This window comes from Phoenix dactylifera, chromosome 4, assembly GCF_009389715.1.
Source record: "Phoenix dactylifera cultivar Barhee BC4 chromosome 4, palm_55x_up_171113_PBpolish2nd_filt_p, whole genome shotgun sequence".
NCBI classification, from domain to species: domain Eukaryota; kingdom Viridiplantae; phylum Streptophyta; class Magnoliopsida; order Arecales; family Arecaceae; genus Phoenix; species Phoenix dactylifera.
In genome coordinates this window covers 6,078,961-6,098,384 of record NC_052395.1, presented here as the reverse complement: position 1 = coordinate 6,098,384, position 19,424 = coordinate 6,078,961, and the positions used below count along the sequence as shown (strand labels likewise).

The following is a 19,424-nucleotide window of genomic DNA, read 5'->3' as shown; positions in this document are numbered from 1 at the left end:
CTTCAGCCATTCAAGAAACACCATCTCACATGTCAATCATCCATGCTAGTGATTCCCCAGATTTAATGCTATATATACCAGAATAGCATCTTTAGCCTGCCATCTTCAAGATTATGGTGAGTCGTCAAAATGCAACGAGAGATCTTGTTGATTACTCACTATAAATTGGCGTTCCCTGGTTGGTTGGCTGAATTCATTATCCTGGGTCAAAATAGAAACGCCGGTAGTTCTCCTGGTGTATCTCTATCACCCCGGAATCCTCTCAATCACACAAAGGTCCGACACCAGTATGCTGCACTTTGACTCGTCATGGTTTCTCCACGCAAAGATATCACTGGACACAGCGAACTAATCACCTGGATGGCATCCAAGAGAAAAAAACGCTTATCACTGGCAAAAATAATAATAAAATGCAACTCCCCCTCCATAAAATAGCCAAGTGACTTGCCGGTACATAAATTTCTAAGCAATCCATTTCTTGAGCCATCTAGCTGCGGAAGTAGTTCGTATTCGACTTCCATGTCTTGAACTCAAATCCAAGGCTGGTCAGTCTTCAATTCATTGTTGCACTCATACACAACATAGGCGTAAGGCGCACTTGGAATCATATTCTGAAACAATCCATCTGTTTTTTAGTAGTCTCACTAGTGAAGAATTGTGTACTGCAGAGATTGTTCTCAATCCATGATGCAAATTACAGTTGGTTCTTTATTTTTTCCAGATTAGGTGCCATACCATTCGACCATTGAAGAGCTCTTTAAGTAAAACGAAAAATCTGTCTTCCCGCCAAACTTGGTCAATGCTCCTTAATTCTTGGTAGATTTGTAGACACAGTTATCAGTATCGACGAACTGATTAAGTATTTGTAAATTTACATCATATCTTTGGCCAAAAAAGTTCAACAAGATCATTATCACGCCCTGCTCCTCTTTATTTTGGGTGGGAGATGCAGATCAGTACAACAGCAGGACTGAAGGCATTACACACTTTCCGTTCATATAGAGTAAATTACACATTTTTACAAGACTTGTTTATTATTCAGCAATTCACTACTAAATGTTAGCACGGCAAAACTTTGAAACTCATGGCAATAAACATATCTGGATTTATAAAATAACCCATATTAGCATGTTGCTTTCTGCACTTTCATCAAACTATAGATACAAATTGTAGTCTACATAGCACAGAAATATGCAGACATCATCCAAATCAAAGCCATCATGATCTCGCTCTTAGGGACCCAGTCATCAAAAATAAAATGCATATATAGATAATAATTTTCCTTAATTTTCTGAAACAACTCACTCATTCTAGGAAATTAATCCAGTGAATAATTGTTGACCACATTGTTAATTGAATTTGGGACGTTGGAAACATCAAATTTTCTGGAATCCAGGTTGCTGAGGGAAGCAGAAATTCACTAGCCACCCCCAGTCCGACATTTCAGGATTTCATGCATCAAGGATGTCATATTACCAGGCCATCTGCTCTGATGAATCTGACAGGAAGAATTTCAGCTAACAGCCGCCAAAATGATGGTATGGCATATAAGTGTCAGATCATGGTCTCGATCTCGTAATACCAGATGTCAAAGCATAGAAGAGGCAGGACTTGGTCTTTAATCCATATGAGTCTCTAACGCAAGAAGGGAAAAACACATTCAGGTTAGTCAACAGGAATCAGTGAGTAGAAATATCATGTACCAAAAAAGAATGAATAGAAATATCCCGGTTTATATGACAGCTCAGAAAGTGTGGGTGGATGGGAGCGTGTTTTTATTTTTATTTCATTGATAAATTCGTTTTTTGCAATTTTGTCACCTAAGCTCGGAAACCAGCAGACAAATATAGTGGAACCTTAGTCTTGGGGAGATTAAATTGCAAAATTAAATGGTATCACAAGGATTACAAGTCAGAATGCTGACAAAATAAGCCAAATTTCAAAAAAAATCCGAACAAAGCACAACGTAATTTTGTTTTAACTTAAAATGCGAACACAAAGTAATATATCAATAATGGGAAAAAAGGTCAGCCTGAGAAATTTAGAGCATCCAAAACCTAGAAAAATCCATTGTGAATTTATGCAACGTCTACCGCTAAAGGAAGATTCTAATCAAACATTTATATTGACCAGAAAGTTAGAAGCCTTAAATTTCACCCAAAGATATACCTACGAATGGGCCAGCATGAATAACCATCCATCAGCCCTTGGTGCCTGAAGAACATAGATATCGGAGTAAATACTCATTGGAAGAACATGTATCTGTCAGATCCTGATGCAGTTTTGTGATTGCCTTCTGCAAGGACCTTAGTGCTGGAAGCAGGCTTCTGGAATTCTGCTGGATGAAATGACCATGAGCCTTACATAGCTCCTGCAATGTATATTAGTCATTTAGATATGTGAATGCAAGTATACCATAATTTGAACAGCTTAATTTTCATATAGTATATAAAAGTTAATTGAACCTGACTCCACTGAAGAATGAATTCCAGATGCGGACAGCTTTCTAAAAGATCAGCAAATGCTTCAATTAACCTCTGCAAATATTTGAAAGGTATGGATGAAGAAACAGTTGGTATATCTGATGGATTCACAGCAAATATGCACTTTTTAATTAGAGAATCTTCATTCAGGCGGAGACTGAGTAATAATGCTCTCTGTGGTTGGTCCTCCGCAAGAGCTTCATCCACCACCTATATAATCACTTGGACAAGATATGTTAGTCCCCAGATTAATGAAATGCAGCACTAAATAGATAAAATGGAAGCAAGTACACAAACAGCCAAACAGATTGGCACCTCAGGAGTAACATCTATGTCAAGGTCGGTGGGGTCAAATACGAAGGACTCGTCGAAAGAGTACACAAGAACACCCTCAGTAGTTGCAGCTGCCCAACATCTTCCTGTTGGTGCAATTCTCACACATTTTGTGCGAACAACAGGCCGCCCACGATTGGGCATCGATCCAGGTAAATCATGTCCTATCTTCTCACGTGTTTGTCGATCAATCCCTTCTTCAACATCACTATTCTCATCATCAATCAAATCTAATGGACCAGCATCTGTCATCCTCTTAGAATTCAAAAAATCAAGAACTCCATCCAGGGAGAGATTGCGAGTAATTTGATATCTCCTAAGCAATACCTGGCATGTATGTATAAACAGCAATAAGATTCTTAGCTCAGAAAAAATGTAAAAATTGTTCAGCATATATCATTATATTGCACTAGTAAGCATTACAAAAATTGCTGGAGGTAGAATAATCTATTGCTAAAAGAATTCAAATTGGATTAAAGTAGAAAATTATCATTTCTCCAAGACTTCCAAAAAAATGAGAACTATCTTTGTATAATTGTATGATTTCCTTAATTAAACCATATCAAGTAGAACCCATATGGATAGATAAAGGTTGTAGATTCTTACACGGATGATGATGATTTTAAAAAAATCATGGTTTGACATGCTAGCTTGGTTACAAGATTACTCCTCATAGCTAACTATTGCCAAATTCCTTCTACCTCAATCAATTAAGACATTATGCATCCATAGAATACTGCCATGTTGAAGAGAAAATTTTATAGGACAATCACGCAACCGACGTTTTATGGTATCGAAATTGGGCAGTTTAAAAACAAGATGTGCCCAACAAAAATGTGGCCAAAGTGAGAATATTGAGATGGATGTATAGTAATACAAGAAAAGATAGAATATGAAAATAGGTCATCTATAAAAAGGTAGAGGTAGTACTAATTGAGGACAAATTGGGAGAAGAATGACTTAGAAGGCTTGGACATGTACAACATAAACTGAGGGATGTACCAGTACGAAGGAGTGATTTGATATATGTAGAAGGACATAGTAGTAGAGGTAGGCTGGACAGAAAGGAAAGCCTTGACATCTCAACATCTCTCAGAAATTATGGTTCTAAATCGAGCGGAATAGGGGAAAAAGATTCATGCAGCCAAACCCAACTATGTTGGGATTAAGGCTTAGTTGATTTGAGTTGACTTCAATTTACTTTGTAATAATGGCAGCATAAGTATGTAAGTATCAAACTTGTGTCATGAAAGTCTAAAACTTAACGATGATATGTCTAGAAAGGTCAGTGAAATTGCATGTTTGGTAACAAAAATACATTAGCAAGAGCTGAACTGAGGATTAAAATCCCGATATAGCACATGTTCCTGTGCAGTCCTGAGTCCATATGGTACTAGCACATGTTCCTGGATAGATTATGATGTACCGAAACAACCACTGAGAACAAGAATGAAGAGAGAAAAAAATTGCTTCCCAAGACCCCAAATGTAGAGATGCAACTATCTTGATCCTTCTTGGCCGATACCAGCTAGGACAGTCAAGACATCCTAGCCCTTATGAGAACCAATATCTTGGAGGCACCCTAGCTACTGTTCTATTGTTAGAACAGTATAATATTGCTAGGATGTGCCATTACCATAAAGATGTGAATCCTTGAACAAGACCAAGGACAAGTTATGGAACAGGGTTTGACATCAGATGTAGATCATTCTTCTTTGCATGTAGTGATCCAAAAGAAACAATGATGAACACTTGAGAGAGAGAGAGAGAGAGATTCCTATTAGAATCAAACTAAACCTCAATTTCACCAAATTTAGCAGATCTTGCAAATAGGATGACGGGATGTGCATAATAAAGAAGACTAAGGTAACATTTCCCTACTTTTCATTAGAAGTTTTTATAAATTTGTTGCATTCAAACCCAAGAACAAAATTATACATGATTGTATCAAGATTTCATATTGTTAACAAAAAAATAATAAAGTGGAGACATTTTAAATGGAATAGCATATAATTATCCATAGATGCATCTGCAGTTCTATGCTATAGTATAAAGTTATATCATGTCTAATATGATTTAAGTTTTGTATGCTTTTTAGTAACAAGTTATTATTCCTAATTGTTCACACACACTGTCATGTTCTAAAATTTATTTACTATCGAGAAACTTGTGGTATCGATATTTGCAAACAAACATCTAAATTCATAATCAAATAACTATTAGTGGTTTTATTTGCTTATGCATTCTTTTATGTACTTTGGATAAAATATAAATAGATGCTTGCCTATCTTCTTAGCTAGTGGGACCCTCTTTTTTGCCAGAATTTCAGTACAAAACTGCACCATTTTCTGGTGTTTGTAATCGACCAAAGACCAAAATATAAGATTGTGAACTCTGAGATAAACTGCTGAATCAATAAAAATGTCAGATCAGGCCATGGTTACAATAAATAAGATCAAAAAAATTGTGATGCCTGACCTGGTCTGCAACATCATACATGCAAATGTATTTGCTACTCCCTCCAGCTAGAATATAGCTTCCATCAGCTGAATAGCACAAAGTTGTAAAATACTTTCCTGAACTTGAATTAGCAGCTGATCTCCTATCTGACATGAGACGTCCACCAGCAATGTCCCTGCGGCCCTCAATTGTGCACATCAAAAGGCCATCTATAGGATCCCAGAACTGAATTTGACCATCTAATGTGCTGCAAGCCAGCTGCTTTCCATCTGGACGATATACTACAGTAAGAACATCATGTGTGTGTGGAAATGTTTCTACTGCACCTTTCCCTTCAAAAACATCCCACAATCGAACAGTTTTGTCCCATGAAGACGAAGCCAGAACAGCCTAAAAAGTAAAACACCATGGAGCTTTTCAATATAAAAAGTGGAAGTGCAGAATTGTAATTTTGCTTATAAAATAAAGATCCAATTAAATAAGTGCCATTATCAACAGCAAATGCATGCAAAATTTATTGTCATGAAACAGAAAAAAATGGAGAAAACAATTGGACAAAACAAAATAAGGCTGCACTTTTTAGCATTGTAACCTGCTCGTGGAAGGTTAGAGTTATATCAAGATGCAAACCACTTTAAAATATCCACACATATTAGAAAACTATATCCCAAAAAGAAAAACGAAAACATATTATAACACAGAAAAAAACTTACATTTGTAGGTGAAAACATTAAACCATGAACTGGTCCCTCATGACCGCCAAGGACATCCAACAAACGGCCAGTCTTCATTGACCAAACAAATATCTGAATATATATATATATATAACATTGTTAAGAAGATAAACAATAACGCTAAAAAGCATCAACTCTATGAAGAGATGTATATGCTTTAGTGACACATACCTCAAAAGAATCAAGAGTTCCAGCACAGATCACCTCACCGCTTGGGTCTGATGTTAAAGATACAAACTGCCTGGGAGAAGGAGTAGTAAATGTTTTGAAGTTCCGATAACGAAATAAATCCCAGGCACGAACAGTCCCATCTAGAGATGCACTCAGAAGACAATGGTTATTGGCCATAAAATGGACTGCAGTAACAGCATTAGTGTGCTCAGAAAATGTTATGAAACAAAACCCAGATGAAACTGTCCACACCTGTAATGAATAAACATGCAAGGTATGTGAAAGTTCATAGAAAAAGTATAAATGAATCTACAAGAGCAAATGATAATAAATAGCCAAACATAGCTACTCTATGCATAATTTTTCTACAAAAACTGATCATAGATGTAACTTTTTTCATCTTTGATCTTGAGGAAGGAACCAGGTCAAACATTTTCTCATTAATGATTAAAAATCAGTAATCAGCATCAAATGTAATTAAAAGGCCCAAATCCTCAGTTTGCATTGAAGCTCAAATACAAAGATTGATTGTTTACAAGAAATGAAGTATGAATTCAAATTTATGTTGAATAATTTTAGAAACTCTTAACTCTAAACATGACTAAAAACCATATTGAAATGCTTTCCTATAAAAAGATAACCAAAGACTTCAGGAAACTAGTGAAATTTATATTACTTTAAAACTCAATGTGGATATTTATCAAACCAACACAAAAGAAATTCCTAATGATTCAATATCCTTCCCAAGCCGACCTAGACTAAAGTAGACTTGTCAACAATAGTTTAGCCTAAATGCACCCAAAAACTTCCTTCAACAAGCACTTGCATTATAAGCTTGCTCCACCATAACCTTGAAAATTAACATTCTCTGGGGCTGGGCCTTTTCCAATTTTACGAAAATCTTTGACCGTTGCTTCTAAGCTGCTAAAGTTTAGCCAATATCAATCGATCTTCCCAAAGTCATGGTTAGTCCATTTGCCAAAGTTTGTCCTGACTAAAATTTGGTACTAGCCCACATCTCACAAACAATTGAATCTAAGTAGAAAACTCAAGGAAAATATCTCAAACTTCGTTGCCTCATTTTAAGATATGTGGAGCTGCCCCATACCAAAAGGACATGTTTTGCAACTACTTGCAAGTAATAGTTAAGGTAAAATTCAGAATTTTATTTAATTAAACATACTTACATTTTAATAAAGCTGCTACATTACATCCAAAATAAGCTCCAGTCCTGCCAATCTATGTAGTTTAAAAACTTGCAAATTTATGTCATACTTATGGTAACACAGAATTTTGAGTATCATATGCAATAATTGGAACTAAATATAATTATAAGTGCTTTTTAAGTTATGACCGATTCAGAGTACCAATCCCATGTTCATTTGTATCACACAACAGATTCATTGTGAACTAATCTATGAGAATGGTTCATTGTACCAGACCGTACCACATGTACCATGCACACCATACTGTATAGTAGCAAATTGATACCTAATACAGGGGCGAACCAAGTGTCGGTACCATCAACCAACCTATACTGACATTATACCGGCATGGTCTCAGTATGGGTACCAAAATAGGTACTGCAAAAATGCTTGTACTTCAACTGCAATTTCTTCAACATATTTTTGTTTAACTTTATCTAGTGACTTCGTCACTTAGTAATCTAGGATTACCACAATCAGAACCCAATTTGATAGTAAAGTTACCACTATTTCATTAAAGGACATCTTAGTGCACGAGGCTTATGCTATTGCAGGGTACGAGAAAGGTCAGATGTACACAGTCTTATCCTGTGTGCATGATTATCCATGCTTCACCATGACTCCCAAATCACAATGGAGCAACTTTATTATTGTATCCAGGGCCACCCCCTATAGTCACAACCATTTCATTGCCATAAATGCATCCTAAATGAGGCTCTTGCCTTAGCAAGGTTCTGGAAAGGTCAGATATACACAACCTTACCCCACGTGAAGGAAGGCTATTTCCATGTTATGAATATATGACATCATCACAATGGAGCAATCTAATCGTTGCGCCAAGGTCTATCCTCTAAAGTTACCACCATTTTGCTACCACAAATATATCCTCAATAAAGCAATGTTTCACCTTTCAAGACATAATCCAAAAGAACAAATGACCAATGTTGGATACATGACTTCCACTAAAAGAAACCCTAACATTTATATCCATGGCAATGACAAAACAACAATACTCTATTGTATTTTCTCCAATCAATATTCATCATTGGTATTTTTTCTCATACTTTTTGCAAAATCATGGGTGGCAACAATACATTACATTACCATAATCACAACCATCAAACTTCCTCTTAGATAACTAGGATAGCTTCATCAATTCTGATCTCACATTCATCACTATAAAGGTGTGTTCGGATGTTAGTTAAAGGGTTGATGACATAAGGTTATCCCCCCTCCCCTCTTTACTTTTACTATTTTCCATGTTGGTGCTCGAGCATCATCCTTTGTCAAGTTGCATGGCAAAGCTCCAACTAGAGACTTCCTGAGCCATTCCCAGCCACCACACCCTCCCGTCAGCCACCATCGAGGCTACAGCAAGGCTATATCCCCTCTTTGTTGATGGCCAATATGGAGGTTCCGTGATGTATTCTGATTCCTTGGCATGGATCCAAGGCAGATTTACATGGCCTGCGTTGAATGTTATACTTGTGATGGTCCTTATGTGTGGTGCTGTGAAATATTAGATCTGTGGATGATTTTTTTGGTCCTCTGATTGGTTCCGAGATATGTTAGCTAATTCTTTGCATGCATGTTGTTGATATGTAGCTTATCAAATTAAAGTTGATAATGATATCTACTATTATGTCCTAGATATGTATGATTATTATCCTTTGGGACCGCCACTACTCTAGCCCATGGCAAGGCCTATATTTATTCCATGTCTATGCTCATGTTTCGGTGTTTTCATATTCCATTCCACTTATTTTACATTATCACATGATAAATGTAATTTGAACTCTCACATTTATATGGCAATGAAGATCAAAAAGCCAATAGAAGCACATGCTCGGCTTGGCCCTAGTGTCAACCAATGGCAACCACTTTGTATCGTGATGCTGACCTAAGTTTCTGAGCCTAAAATGCCTCCAAATTCATTGCAAGTCATTATTTTCCTATTTGTTGTAGTATACTATCAAAATGGGGTTGGATGGGATATATGGGGGTAAATTTCCATCACAGTTGGCAGAAAACAATACCATGCATTGCTTTATATATGCCAATTCAAAATCATGCTGCCCCATATTGTTAATATAGGAAAAAACAATGTTCCCCTTACGGTTGCAAGAATGCGTGCGAGACATATATCTAGGGGTTAAGTACTTCGATATTTTCCCTACACATTGCAAGAGGGCATTTTTGTCCATGAGAGCAGAAAGGGGCTCTTGACTAGCTAACCACTACCTTTTCAACCAAACACCACAATTTCTGCACACTGGCATAGGGCATTTTTGTCTATGAAAACAAACAAGGGCTCCTGACCAGCTAACCACTACCTTTTCAACCAAACACCACAATTTCTGCACAATGGCATTAACGGTGGGTCAAGCGAGTACCAACCAAACATGAAATAACTTTGTTCACTAGTTAGCTAGGTATAAGTGAATATCAATAGTTAAAGTTATTCAAGGGTTGGTTAACTATTCAACATTCAAACATAACCATAAAGGTTACTTCCTGTGTCTACAAGCATTCATGAATTCTTTCTTGCAATCATGTCAAAGTCAGCTTAACTCTTCTCCACCTTTTTCTAAGGCCTTCAACATAAATTTTCAAATGCATCCCCTTTGGGCCACCTTAAACTCAAATCTAAGTTATGCTTGTCCATGCCATCTCTATAGGTTTTCCATCATTATGCTCTTGATTGATGTAAATCCTTCTAAAAAGTGTCAAATAGAAATTGAAGTGATACAAACACTGGACAAGCACATCGAGCTTTACATGCAAACCCTGAATAGAAAAAACTCCATGACCCAAAGATGTATATATCCAATCACACATCCCAGTCCTCCTTAGTATGGATTAAAATGGTTGAACAAAGTGAGACAGCAGAAAAGATAAGACAGCATAATTAATTAAAAGGTGAAGCCCATAAGTTAACCAGCAATCAATTATCAGCAATCAACAGGTCTTGACTGGATATTAACTGATTATTGATAATATTTTTTTTAAAAAAAACTTTCGAAAGTTAAAACACTGCATCTTTCTGAAGAGAATTGAATTTAGCCCGAAGAGTTATATCAATGTACACAGACAAATGAAATACACGGTAACAAACATATGAATATGAAGCCCTGAACCAGACTTAAGACAGTAGATTGGAGAGGTCATTAGCATATCAAGTCAATTTATGGCAGATCTAATGAATATAAGGTTATTAAGGACAAAATTAAGAGTGTAAACTCAAGAAAACAAAATAGATAAATCAGATAAATTGAGAGAAAGAGAAAGAAGATGTTCGTGATTAGCAGAAGTTGCAAGTTACCTTGACTTTGTTATCGTCAGCCCCTGTAGCCAGCATCTGGGAGTCAGGCGAATATGCTATACAATTCACATCAAAATAATGACCCTGTTGTTTTAGAATATAGCTCTCCGATCGCCACTCCCATACAAGCAGCTGCCCAAGCTTCGCACAACCAAATGTTAACCAGTTTCCAAGCTTGTTAAATACTGCAGTGGTGATCTTCTCCCTAGATATAGAAAGCAAGTGAATGCAGACAAAGTCTGGCATCTGATACAGCCCGAAAACCCCATGGGAAAACCCAACCACGACCATATCAAGCTCCTGGTGGTAATCACAAGCTGTTAACTTTTCTGGTGCTTGCATGAAAAAATCCTTCTTTAACAACTCCCATTTTGCTCTATGGAGGGAGATTTCTGATTCTTCAGCATCAAGACCGTCCAAATTCATTGGTTTTATGTCATTGTTTTCGAATTCGACAGAATTTTCATTGGCAATTCTTCCAGGAGGCCTCTGCTCGGGTGTACCGGGAGAAGGAGGATCCGAAATATCCTCTTTGGAGTCATCAAGATTTCGACTTTCCTCCAAATTCCAGGTGAAAATGGCTCCATCTCTTGATACAGTGTACACCCTGCGAATCCTATCGGTTTTCTTCTCGGTCCTAAAGAAGGCACCAACAATGGCATCCCTGTGCCCTAGAAACAGAAAGGGTTTACGAGAACCCTTCAATCTCTGCATACAGAAGAGCCTCACGGTGAGATCCTTCGACCCGACGAGGAGGTACTTGGAGTCCGGACTCCAGTCCAGAGTCGTCACGGCAGCGGCGCAATCCGGAAGCGTCCGCTCGAGGTGGAAGGGGAAGAACTCCTTCCGGAAACCCGGAGACCGCCAGATCTGAACGAGCTTGCCGAGGCCCACGGCGATAAGAGCGCCATCCGGGCTGAAGCGGAGAGCAGCGACGGGCTTCTTGAAGGTCATCCGGTGGAGGACCACGCGGCGGCGGAGGTTTACGAAGAGGGCGCGAGCGGCGTCGTCGACGGCGAGGAGGAAGTTGCCGTCCGGGGAAACGGCGATGCGGGCAATGTTGGATGAGGCCTCGAAGGGGAGGGTTACGGTTTGGGACTTGGCGAGGTCGGTGGCGGCGACGCGGTTGCCGACGGGGGAGTAGAGGACAGTGTTCTCCGCGACTACGGCGTTGCCGCCGCGGTACGGGGCGCCGAGGAGGTTCTGGAAGCGAAAATTCATGGCGGAGAATGGAAATCCCTCCCAGGGTTCTAGGTTTTCTTGGCGAGCGGGAGGAAGAGAAGACAGAAGTTAGCTACATCGCTGGGCGCTTAAACCCTAGAAGTTAAGGCGAAGGGAAGCCGGCGTGGGCTTTGGGTCGAACCGGCTGGTGTTGGAGATGATCCGGTCGAATTGGGGCCAGTTAGGCCGGAACTGGACCGGAAGGTTTGGGGTTTCAGAGCCGACCGTTAATACGCTGATGATACGGGTAAGCGGATCTCATAATATTTAGGCCCGACCCTCTAAACAATGTCCCGGGTAAGCGGATCTCCTGACTTTATTGCCGGGCCAATGGTGCTGACAAGTTTAGCGGGTCGGACTTTAAGCAGATCCTGATGAGTTCGGACTTTAAGCAGATCCGAATGCCCTCATCTGGTTAAATCATCAGGCCCAGATTCTCTCCCATCGATGACATAAAGGATTTGGTTAATGATATTTTTAGGAAAATCCATTGTGTTCTCCAAAGTTTACCCTGGCCCGGTAAAATGGGTAATAAAGCCTTATTGTGAAAGGCCTACCCTGCATATGATGCCAAAAAAAATTCCGCTTTCCCGCATCGAACATTCTCCTAGCGGGGCGGGAGCCCAGTGGGGGCTGCTACGCGGGGGTGGGCTTGTCCCTTCCTCCCCCCTACCCCTTTTTTCAGCAAAAAAAAAAAATCCGCTTTGGCGCTTATTTGGTACTCAATTTTTAATTGTGCAGAGGACTAGTAATTGCCAAGTAAAAGCAGAAAGAATTATGTGTAGGTGTTTTTTAATCAGAAAAGGTTGGACTCAATAAAGATTAGCTAAATATTCAAACGCAGAAATGAAATATTTGAAAAATAATTATATTTAAAAAGATCTTGATAGGTGGTTTTTAATAGAGAAATCATGTGTCATGAAATTATTAAAAGAAAAAAAATGATGGGTTAAAAGAAATTATAAACAAGAAAATATATTAGCTAGACAAAGTTTGATTGAACACATTACTATTTGATGCCAAAATATAGCAACCTAGAATCTAGATTTAAATAAAACTCCAATATCAAGTTGCAGCAATATTAAATAAATCATGGTGTAAGGGAACAAGATAAAAGTCAAAAACGAGCATTGAGCTAGGGCTTACCTGCCATTTTGATGCATTTTTGGTTTTGGGATCTAACAATTACTGTTTTGAAATTAACGAAAATGAGCTAGTAGACTTCTAATATTTTCTAAAAAACAATATAAATTATAATTTTATTATATTGTAAATAAGGTGGACAAGTTTTTTTTTCTTTAAGTGTGTTCGTGCCCATACGCGTGTGTGAGAGAGAGAATGTTGCATAAATATTTCTAATATATCTACCAAGTCAAGAAAGATAAAAATAATATTTGTTGGAAAACAAATTGTGAATACCAATAATTCACACTATGAATGTTTTAGGCTATCTTTTTTGTTTTTTTTTTTTAACTCAATAGAAGCCCGAGAGGGTAAAGAATAGCGGAGCTCCTTCTCATCATTGATTCCTAGTGCAGTATGGTCTCTGAATCATCCCTTTCTTCATTTTATGTAATTTATTAATTTATTTTTTGAAAATTCTTTTCTTTGATTAATAAATTTGGTGGAAATGTCTAACTTTCTCAGTTACTTTTAAAAAAAAATGTAAGAAAATATAAAATATATAAATAAATCTATCTCATCCTATTAGCTTAAGCTTTTGGGATAAGTGGTGATTTTAACATGGTATTAAAGCAGAGGTCTTGAGTTCGATATAATTCTCAATTCAATTCAATTTGACGATACAAAATCTAACCAAGGATCTTCGTAGAATTCAATTTCATCGTATAGGCATCACTTTATCATTTCCACCTAGATGGAAGAAAGTTCCCTCCTTTTCCTTCTGGAAAAAGGCTTCAATTTTATTTTCTTATGATGGAAGGTTCGAATGTGATATATCCGGCCCCATTTTACCACCAAAGCAAGCTTTATGGTATCAAAATTTCTAATTCCCAATCCTCCTCCATCTTTGGCTCTACAAACCAGTTTCTTAAGAACCCATGATGGTGTTTTAAAAAATAGAGAAATAATAGATAGTAAGGCCCCTCCAAATGCGTGTCTAATACCATCTAGTCTCTTAAGAACCCATGATGGTGTTTTAAAAATAGAGAAATAATAGATAGTAAGTGCAAAAAGAGCAGCATTCAGCATAACTAACCGACCTCCAAAAGAAAGAAGTTTAGATTTCCAGACTTCAAGTCCCTCTTCAAATTTGTCAGTAAGATCGAGCCAATCTTTTCCTTGCAACTTGCAACTGGATAGAGGTAATATGAGGTATTGTTCTGGAAAGTACCCCAGCCGATATTGAAACATTGGCAAAAGGTTCTGCCAGAAGAGGCATCGACACCTAAAGAATGAAGAAGGTCTTTATGAGCTGGTTTGGTTCGCGGGATGCATTTTTCCTTCTAGAAATATAATTTCTGCAAAGCAGATTTCTGAAAAGAGGATGCCTGGAAAAATACTTTTGGCATGTTTGGTTAACAATGAGAAAATGACAAATTTTCAGAGCGCTAATGTTTGGTTGACCATCCATTTTTTAAGAAAAGTTATGCGTAATTCTTATTATATCTTTAATAAAAATTAGGTCTTTAATGCATTTTTAATGCTGAAGGGCTTTTTTGGGAAAAAAAATAAAAATTGAGTGATTTCCGGCTCACGGAAAAGTAATTTTTTCATATTTTTCATGGGAAATACTTTCTCATGAAACGTAGAAATCATATTCTTATGGAAATACAACTTTCTCTTTTCTCTCCTTTGAAAACTCCAACCAAACAAGAGGCGTCTCATTACTTTTTCGTTGACTATACTTTCTCCTTCTTTTTCCGTGAAACAAACAAGCCCTACGAAATTGATAGCCAAACCAAACAAACATACTTCTAGTACTTGTAGTGTTGTTGGCTCTCAAGAAGACAACTGTGTCATCAACATACTGTGAGATTACTTTGCAATCTTAATCATCTGCAACCAAGTCCTTCAATTAAACCCTCTTCTTCAACCATGCCTTCTGCGTGTGCTTTGTGAAACATTCTTAAAAGAATCAGGGGCTCAAGGAGATTAAGGTGTCTCCTTGGCTCAAGCCTTGCATCTCTTTCTATATTACGCTAATGTTGCAGCTCCACAAGCAACAAACGAGCTTGTACCATCTATTTGCGATCAACTTTGTCGACCGGTGCAAATTTGACATTCTTGCTCGTCAAGGGTTAGATACAACGCAAATGATGTTCATGAAATGGCATCCTTGGCCATAATAATAGAAAGGATCATGGTTCATCCACTCCTCATTGTCCATCCTCTAATTTATAACCATCTATTGGCATTGACTAATGATATTAATATGACACTTGTTTAACGAAGGCTCGGTATAACACCAATGGCATAAGCAATACATGCTATGGAGGTGGGACAACAGATTAACCTCAATGAGAAAGACCGAAATTGCCTACATGCTCATTAGCCCAAGCTGGTGGGCTGGGTTATACTTTCTTCATATTGTCATTGGCCACTTGATGCCTTTCGCAACCATAAAATAAAACAAATCAAAAAAAAAAAAAAGAGAGGAAAGGAATGTGAGCAAGACAACATCCTTGGCTGACTTCTAAGAAAAGAAGAAATCATAGACTGCCCACTCCCGATGAACAAAAATTATATGAGGTGGGCACTAGGGAAAGAAATATTAAGCGGGTTTCTTATTTTGTTATGTATCCTCTAGTGCCCATCTTAAAGAAAATTATGTGAGAGTCAAGAACTTCCCCTATTAATAGAGTTATCAGTCCTATGGTTAAAAAAAAGAAAACAAAGAATGAAAGAAAAATTATGTGAGACATCCTTTTTCTTTCCTCATCAAGCCATAATCTTTCATCCACGAGGTCTTCATTCTTTTTTTCGAGTCTCTTTCTCCTTCTCCAAATTTCTATCTTTTTGAAGATCTTTGCACTTAAGAATTTATGGAATCTAAGAAATTGTATGTATATAATTTTTTATATTAAATAAAGCTAGAAAACAGTATACTATGTATTGATGCTGACGAGCACCATGTTTTAAAAATTGTATATTGAATTATATAAAGGTGTGTATTAACTTGCTAAATGACTAATTTACTTGGTATGTGTCACCTGATCATGTAGTGTGTACTAGTAAAAAGTATGTTGTGAAAATTATGTATTAACTTATTTGAAGGTGTATTAGATCACTGCTGAGTATGTATCTAAGAAGCTTACAGTATTTATCAAGAAATCAACGAGTGTATATCACATGCCCATGTACTATGTATTAGTGAATATGATATTCTGAAAATTGTATATTAATTTGCTTGGAAGTATGTATTGGATTGCTGAATGATTAATTTATTAAATGTGTATCACCTGGCTATATATTATACATCGATGAACATCATGTTCTGAAAACTGTGCAACAATTTATCAAGCATTATATATGTATTGACTTGCTAGATGACTAATTTGCTTAATGTGCATCATCTAGCGATGTAATATGTACCGGTAACAAGTATATCATGAAAACAAGAAGAAAAAAAAGAAGATGCCACACGCAATTTTCTTTTTTTCTTTTTTTTGGTTTTTTAGTCATTGGACTGATAACTCCAATAGCAGGAGAACTTTCTAACTTTTGGATTTCTTCTTTGAGATAGTCGCTGTGAAAAATATAGCAAAATAGGAAGCCCGCCCTATATGTTACTCTATAGTGCCCGCCTCGCATGATTTTTGTTGCACTCTTGACCGTCTCCTAATTCCGAAAGTATTATAGCATAGATACAGCCCAAAGACTATAGTGCAACTAAGAGAGAAAGGAGTATCTAGCAAGGGAACAATCTACCTATCACCACCAAGTTTCGAATGTGAAATTGAGACAACATATGAAGTTCACGGTTGCAAACTGTCGATCGGTTAACCTCTCCTTTGCTGACTCCCCACAGATGAAAAGCCAAATGGCCGGCATACATCATACGTACGTAGGACCCGTCATTGACTTCCATAATATTTGAAACTAGAAAAAAAGTGTCACGCATCGTGCACCCCACATAAACTCTAAAATCGATGGTGCTTTCTTTTGCCTTGCACTCATCATATGGTCTCATTTCCTCTAAATGGCTCACTTCGATGTGTGGCTAATATGAATTTTAACAGAACTCCTTAGACATGTAATCATGTCTCTTTGGAAAAGTAGCATGGTGGTTGAAAATTCAAATCAAAGTTCTAAAAATATATGAAGTGATCCTAATCACCGGGTCCCATGGCTATGAATGTTCAGCATCCTGTCCTCCCACCGATCAACAAAAGCAAAGGCTGTGAACGGGTCCACAACTTTCATTGCAGCATTCTACAAACAGTCAAACTTATGAAACATATAGACCACAGTGGAATCAGCTTGCTCCGCGTGGGAATAGAAAGTTAATCATAGACAGCAACTAGTTAAACTCAACCTGATTCTTGTGGATGGCATGCAGTCTGCGATTTGTGATTCAGCAGCAAAAACATGGCGGATCAATCCATCATGCTTGTCCAATCAGAATCACGAGTCATTCTGGAATTGTATCGAGCGACCGACTTAGATTGTTCAGCTAATTTAGCAACTAGGAATTTGATCGATCTTAAGGTAGATATATAGGTAAGTTCTTGTAAGAAAATATAAAATATATAAATAAATATACCTCATCTTATCAGCTTAAGCTTTTAGGACAAGTGGTGGTTTGGGACAAATGGTGATTTCAACATGGTATCAGAGCAGAGATTCTGAGTTCGAACCCTGTCTCTACACTCTTTAACCCGGGCTTACCCATTAAAGAAAAGTCTGGCCCACATGTGAGTAGGGGTGGCAAAATATGACCCGACCCGCCAACCCGACCCGTGTTCGACCCGCCATAAATAGATTTGGGTTTGGTCTAAACAGGTTCGGGTCATAAACAAGTCGACCCGTTTAACCTGTTTATTAATTAGGTTGGATACGGATTTTAGATGTATGACCCATTTAACCCGTTTAACTATTGGGCATGTTAAACAGGTCTAAACGGGTTAAACGGGTTAAACAGTTTAAATAGGTCTAAAAAGGTTAAACATGTCTAAACAGGTCGGGTTGGGCAGGTTAAACAGGTCTAAACAGGTTAAATGGGTCGAGTTAGGCAAACAGATTAAACAGGTCAGGTCGGGCAAACAGGTTAAACGGGCCGGGTCGGGTTGCCTATTTATTAAACATGACAGGTTCATGTTGTAATTTCTGACCTGTTTAATAAACAGGTCGGGTTCAGGTTTATGATTTTCTGACCTGACCTGCATGTGACCCGACCCGTTTATGACCCGATCCGACCCGATTGCCACCCCTACATGTGAGAAGGAGTGTAAGAAAATATAAAATATATAAATAAATCTACCTCATTCTATCAGCTTAAGCTTTTGGAACAAGTGGTGATTAATTTTAACCATTCTAATGTGCTAATTTCAGGTATCTTGACTCAAACACAAGATAGCTAGGGGCATTCGACAATAAGCAGTGGATTCACTCGGTGATCGGGACTGCAAATGGTAGGCATTTGGCCTCAAACATGACGTGCATGATGAGCTATATGGCTCGACCCTACCAATTGCGTGGCCACCCTTGCTTGGTGTATCAAAATAGGAGCCTATTTGGGGAGATGCTGGGATGTGGGGAGCCTGGCCTTGTCTGCCACACAATGGCAGCTCCGGGTATTCTACTTGGTGTTCCCACTTATGGGGGTGATTGGGGCCCAAAGTGATGCCCACCGGGACTTGGCATTTGTTTAACGTGGTAGTGGGGCAACTTGAGAACCCTGCCTTGTGGAGTGAGGGCCCGCAGGGGGGCAAGTGGAACACAGCTTGTTTGCACTGTGCTTTGGGAAACATGAACCATGTCCCCAGGGTTGTTGGGCCCGTAATGGAAGGATGACTCTGCCATGTTTCTTGTCAAATGAATGGAACACTTCTCTATCACTTGGTCAAGAAGAATTGAGGAGAAAATAGAAGGAGCTTAGAGAATGCTTGCTCTAATTAGAGCTAGCATTACTAATGAAGTGTTGATAACGCATAGGATGGTAATAGCATGCAAGTTCATATTCTTGCCTATCTTCTTCTTCTTCTTCTTCTTCTTCTTTTGGTACTATGGCGGCTTATACATAGCGAGTGTGGATGGGGCCAACAAAATCAGAAAACAAAAAACTACATAAAGGTCATGGCACAGCCTCACCATCCATCCATACAAAGCCTTCAAAGTGGTGAGCCGTAAAGTAAGCAACCCAGTCAGAAGCACCGTTTGCTTCCCTGTGATGATAGGATATGACTTAGACCTCACTAGCTACTTGAGTTGTTGAACTTTTCTTCCTTTTCCTCCCCCCCTTATCTATTTTTATTTTTCCACTTTTCTCTTCGTTTTCTTGATTTTTCTTCAGCTCCATTTTTTTTACTCATTT

At 38.1% G+C, this 19,424-nt stretch overlaps 1 protein-coding gene across 1 annotated transcript; it reads right to left on the bottom strand.

Moving 5' to 3' along the window:
* Positions 1-1,087: 1,087 nt before the first annotated feature.
* On the bottom strand, positions 1,088-12,015 carry LOC103717859 (periodic tryptophan protein 2). The gene is made up of 8 exons (XM_008806398.3): positions 10,709-12,015; positions 6,182-6,433; positions 5,990-6,082; positions 5,295-5,666; positions 2,799-3,143; positions 2,466-2,693; positions 2,170-2,371; positions 1,088-1,635 (listed from the first exon to the last, which is right to left on the bottom strand). The coding sequence occupies exons 1-7, from the start codon at positions 11,927-11,929 to the stop codon at positions 2,201-2,203; spliced, it is 2,682 nt and encodes an 893-aa protein (XP_008804620.2). The 5' UTR covers positions 11,930-12,015; the 3' UTR covers positions 1,088-1,635; positions 2,170-2,200.
* Positions 12,016-19,424: the final 7,409 nt, after the last annotated feature.

Excerpts from the sequence above, each read along its gene's own strand:
- LOC103717859 (XM_008806398.3), bottom strand. The coding sequence starts at position 11,929 with ATGAATTTTCGCTTCCAGAACCTCCTCGGCGCCCCGTACCGCGGCGGC. Across the intron at positions 6,434-10,708 it reads CTGACGATAACAAAGTCAAG|GTGTGGACAGTTTCATCTGG; the intron begins GTAACTTGCAAC and ends TATTCATTACAG. Across the intron at positions 3,144-5,294 it reads TGTATGATGTTGCAGACCAG|GTATTGCTTAGGAGATATCA; the intron begins GTCAGGCATCAC and ends CATACATGCCAG.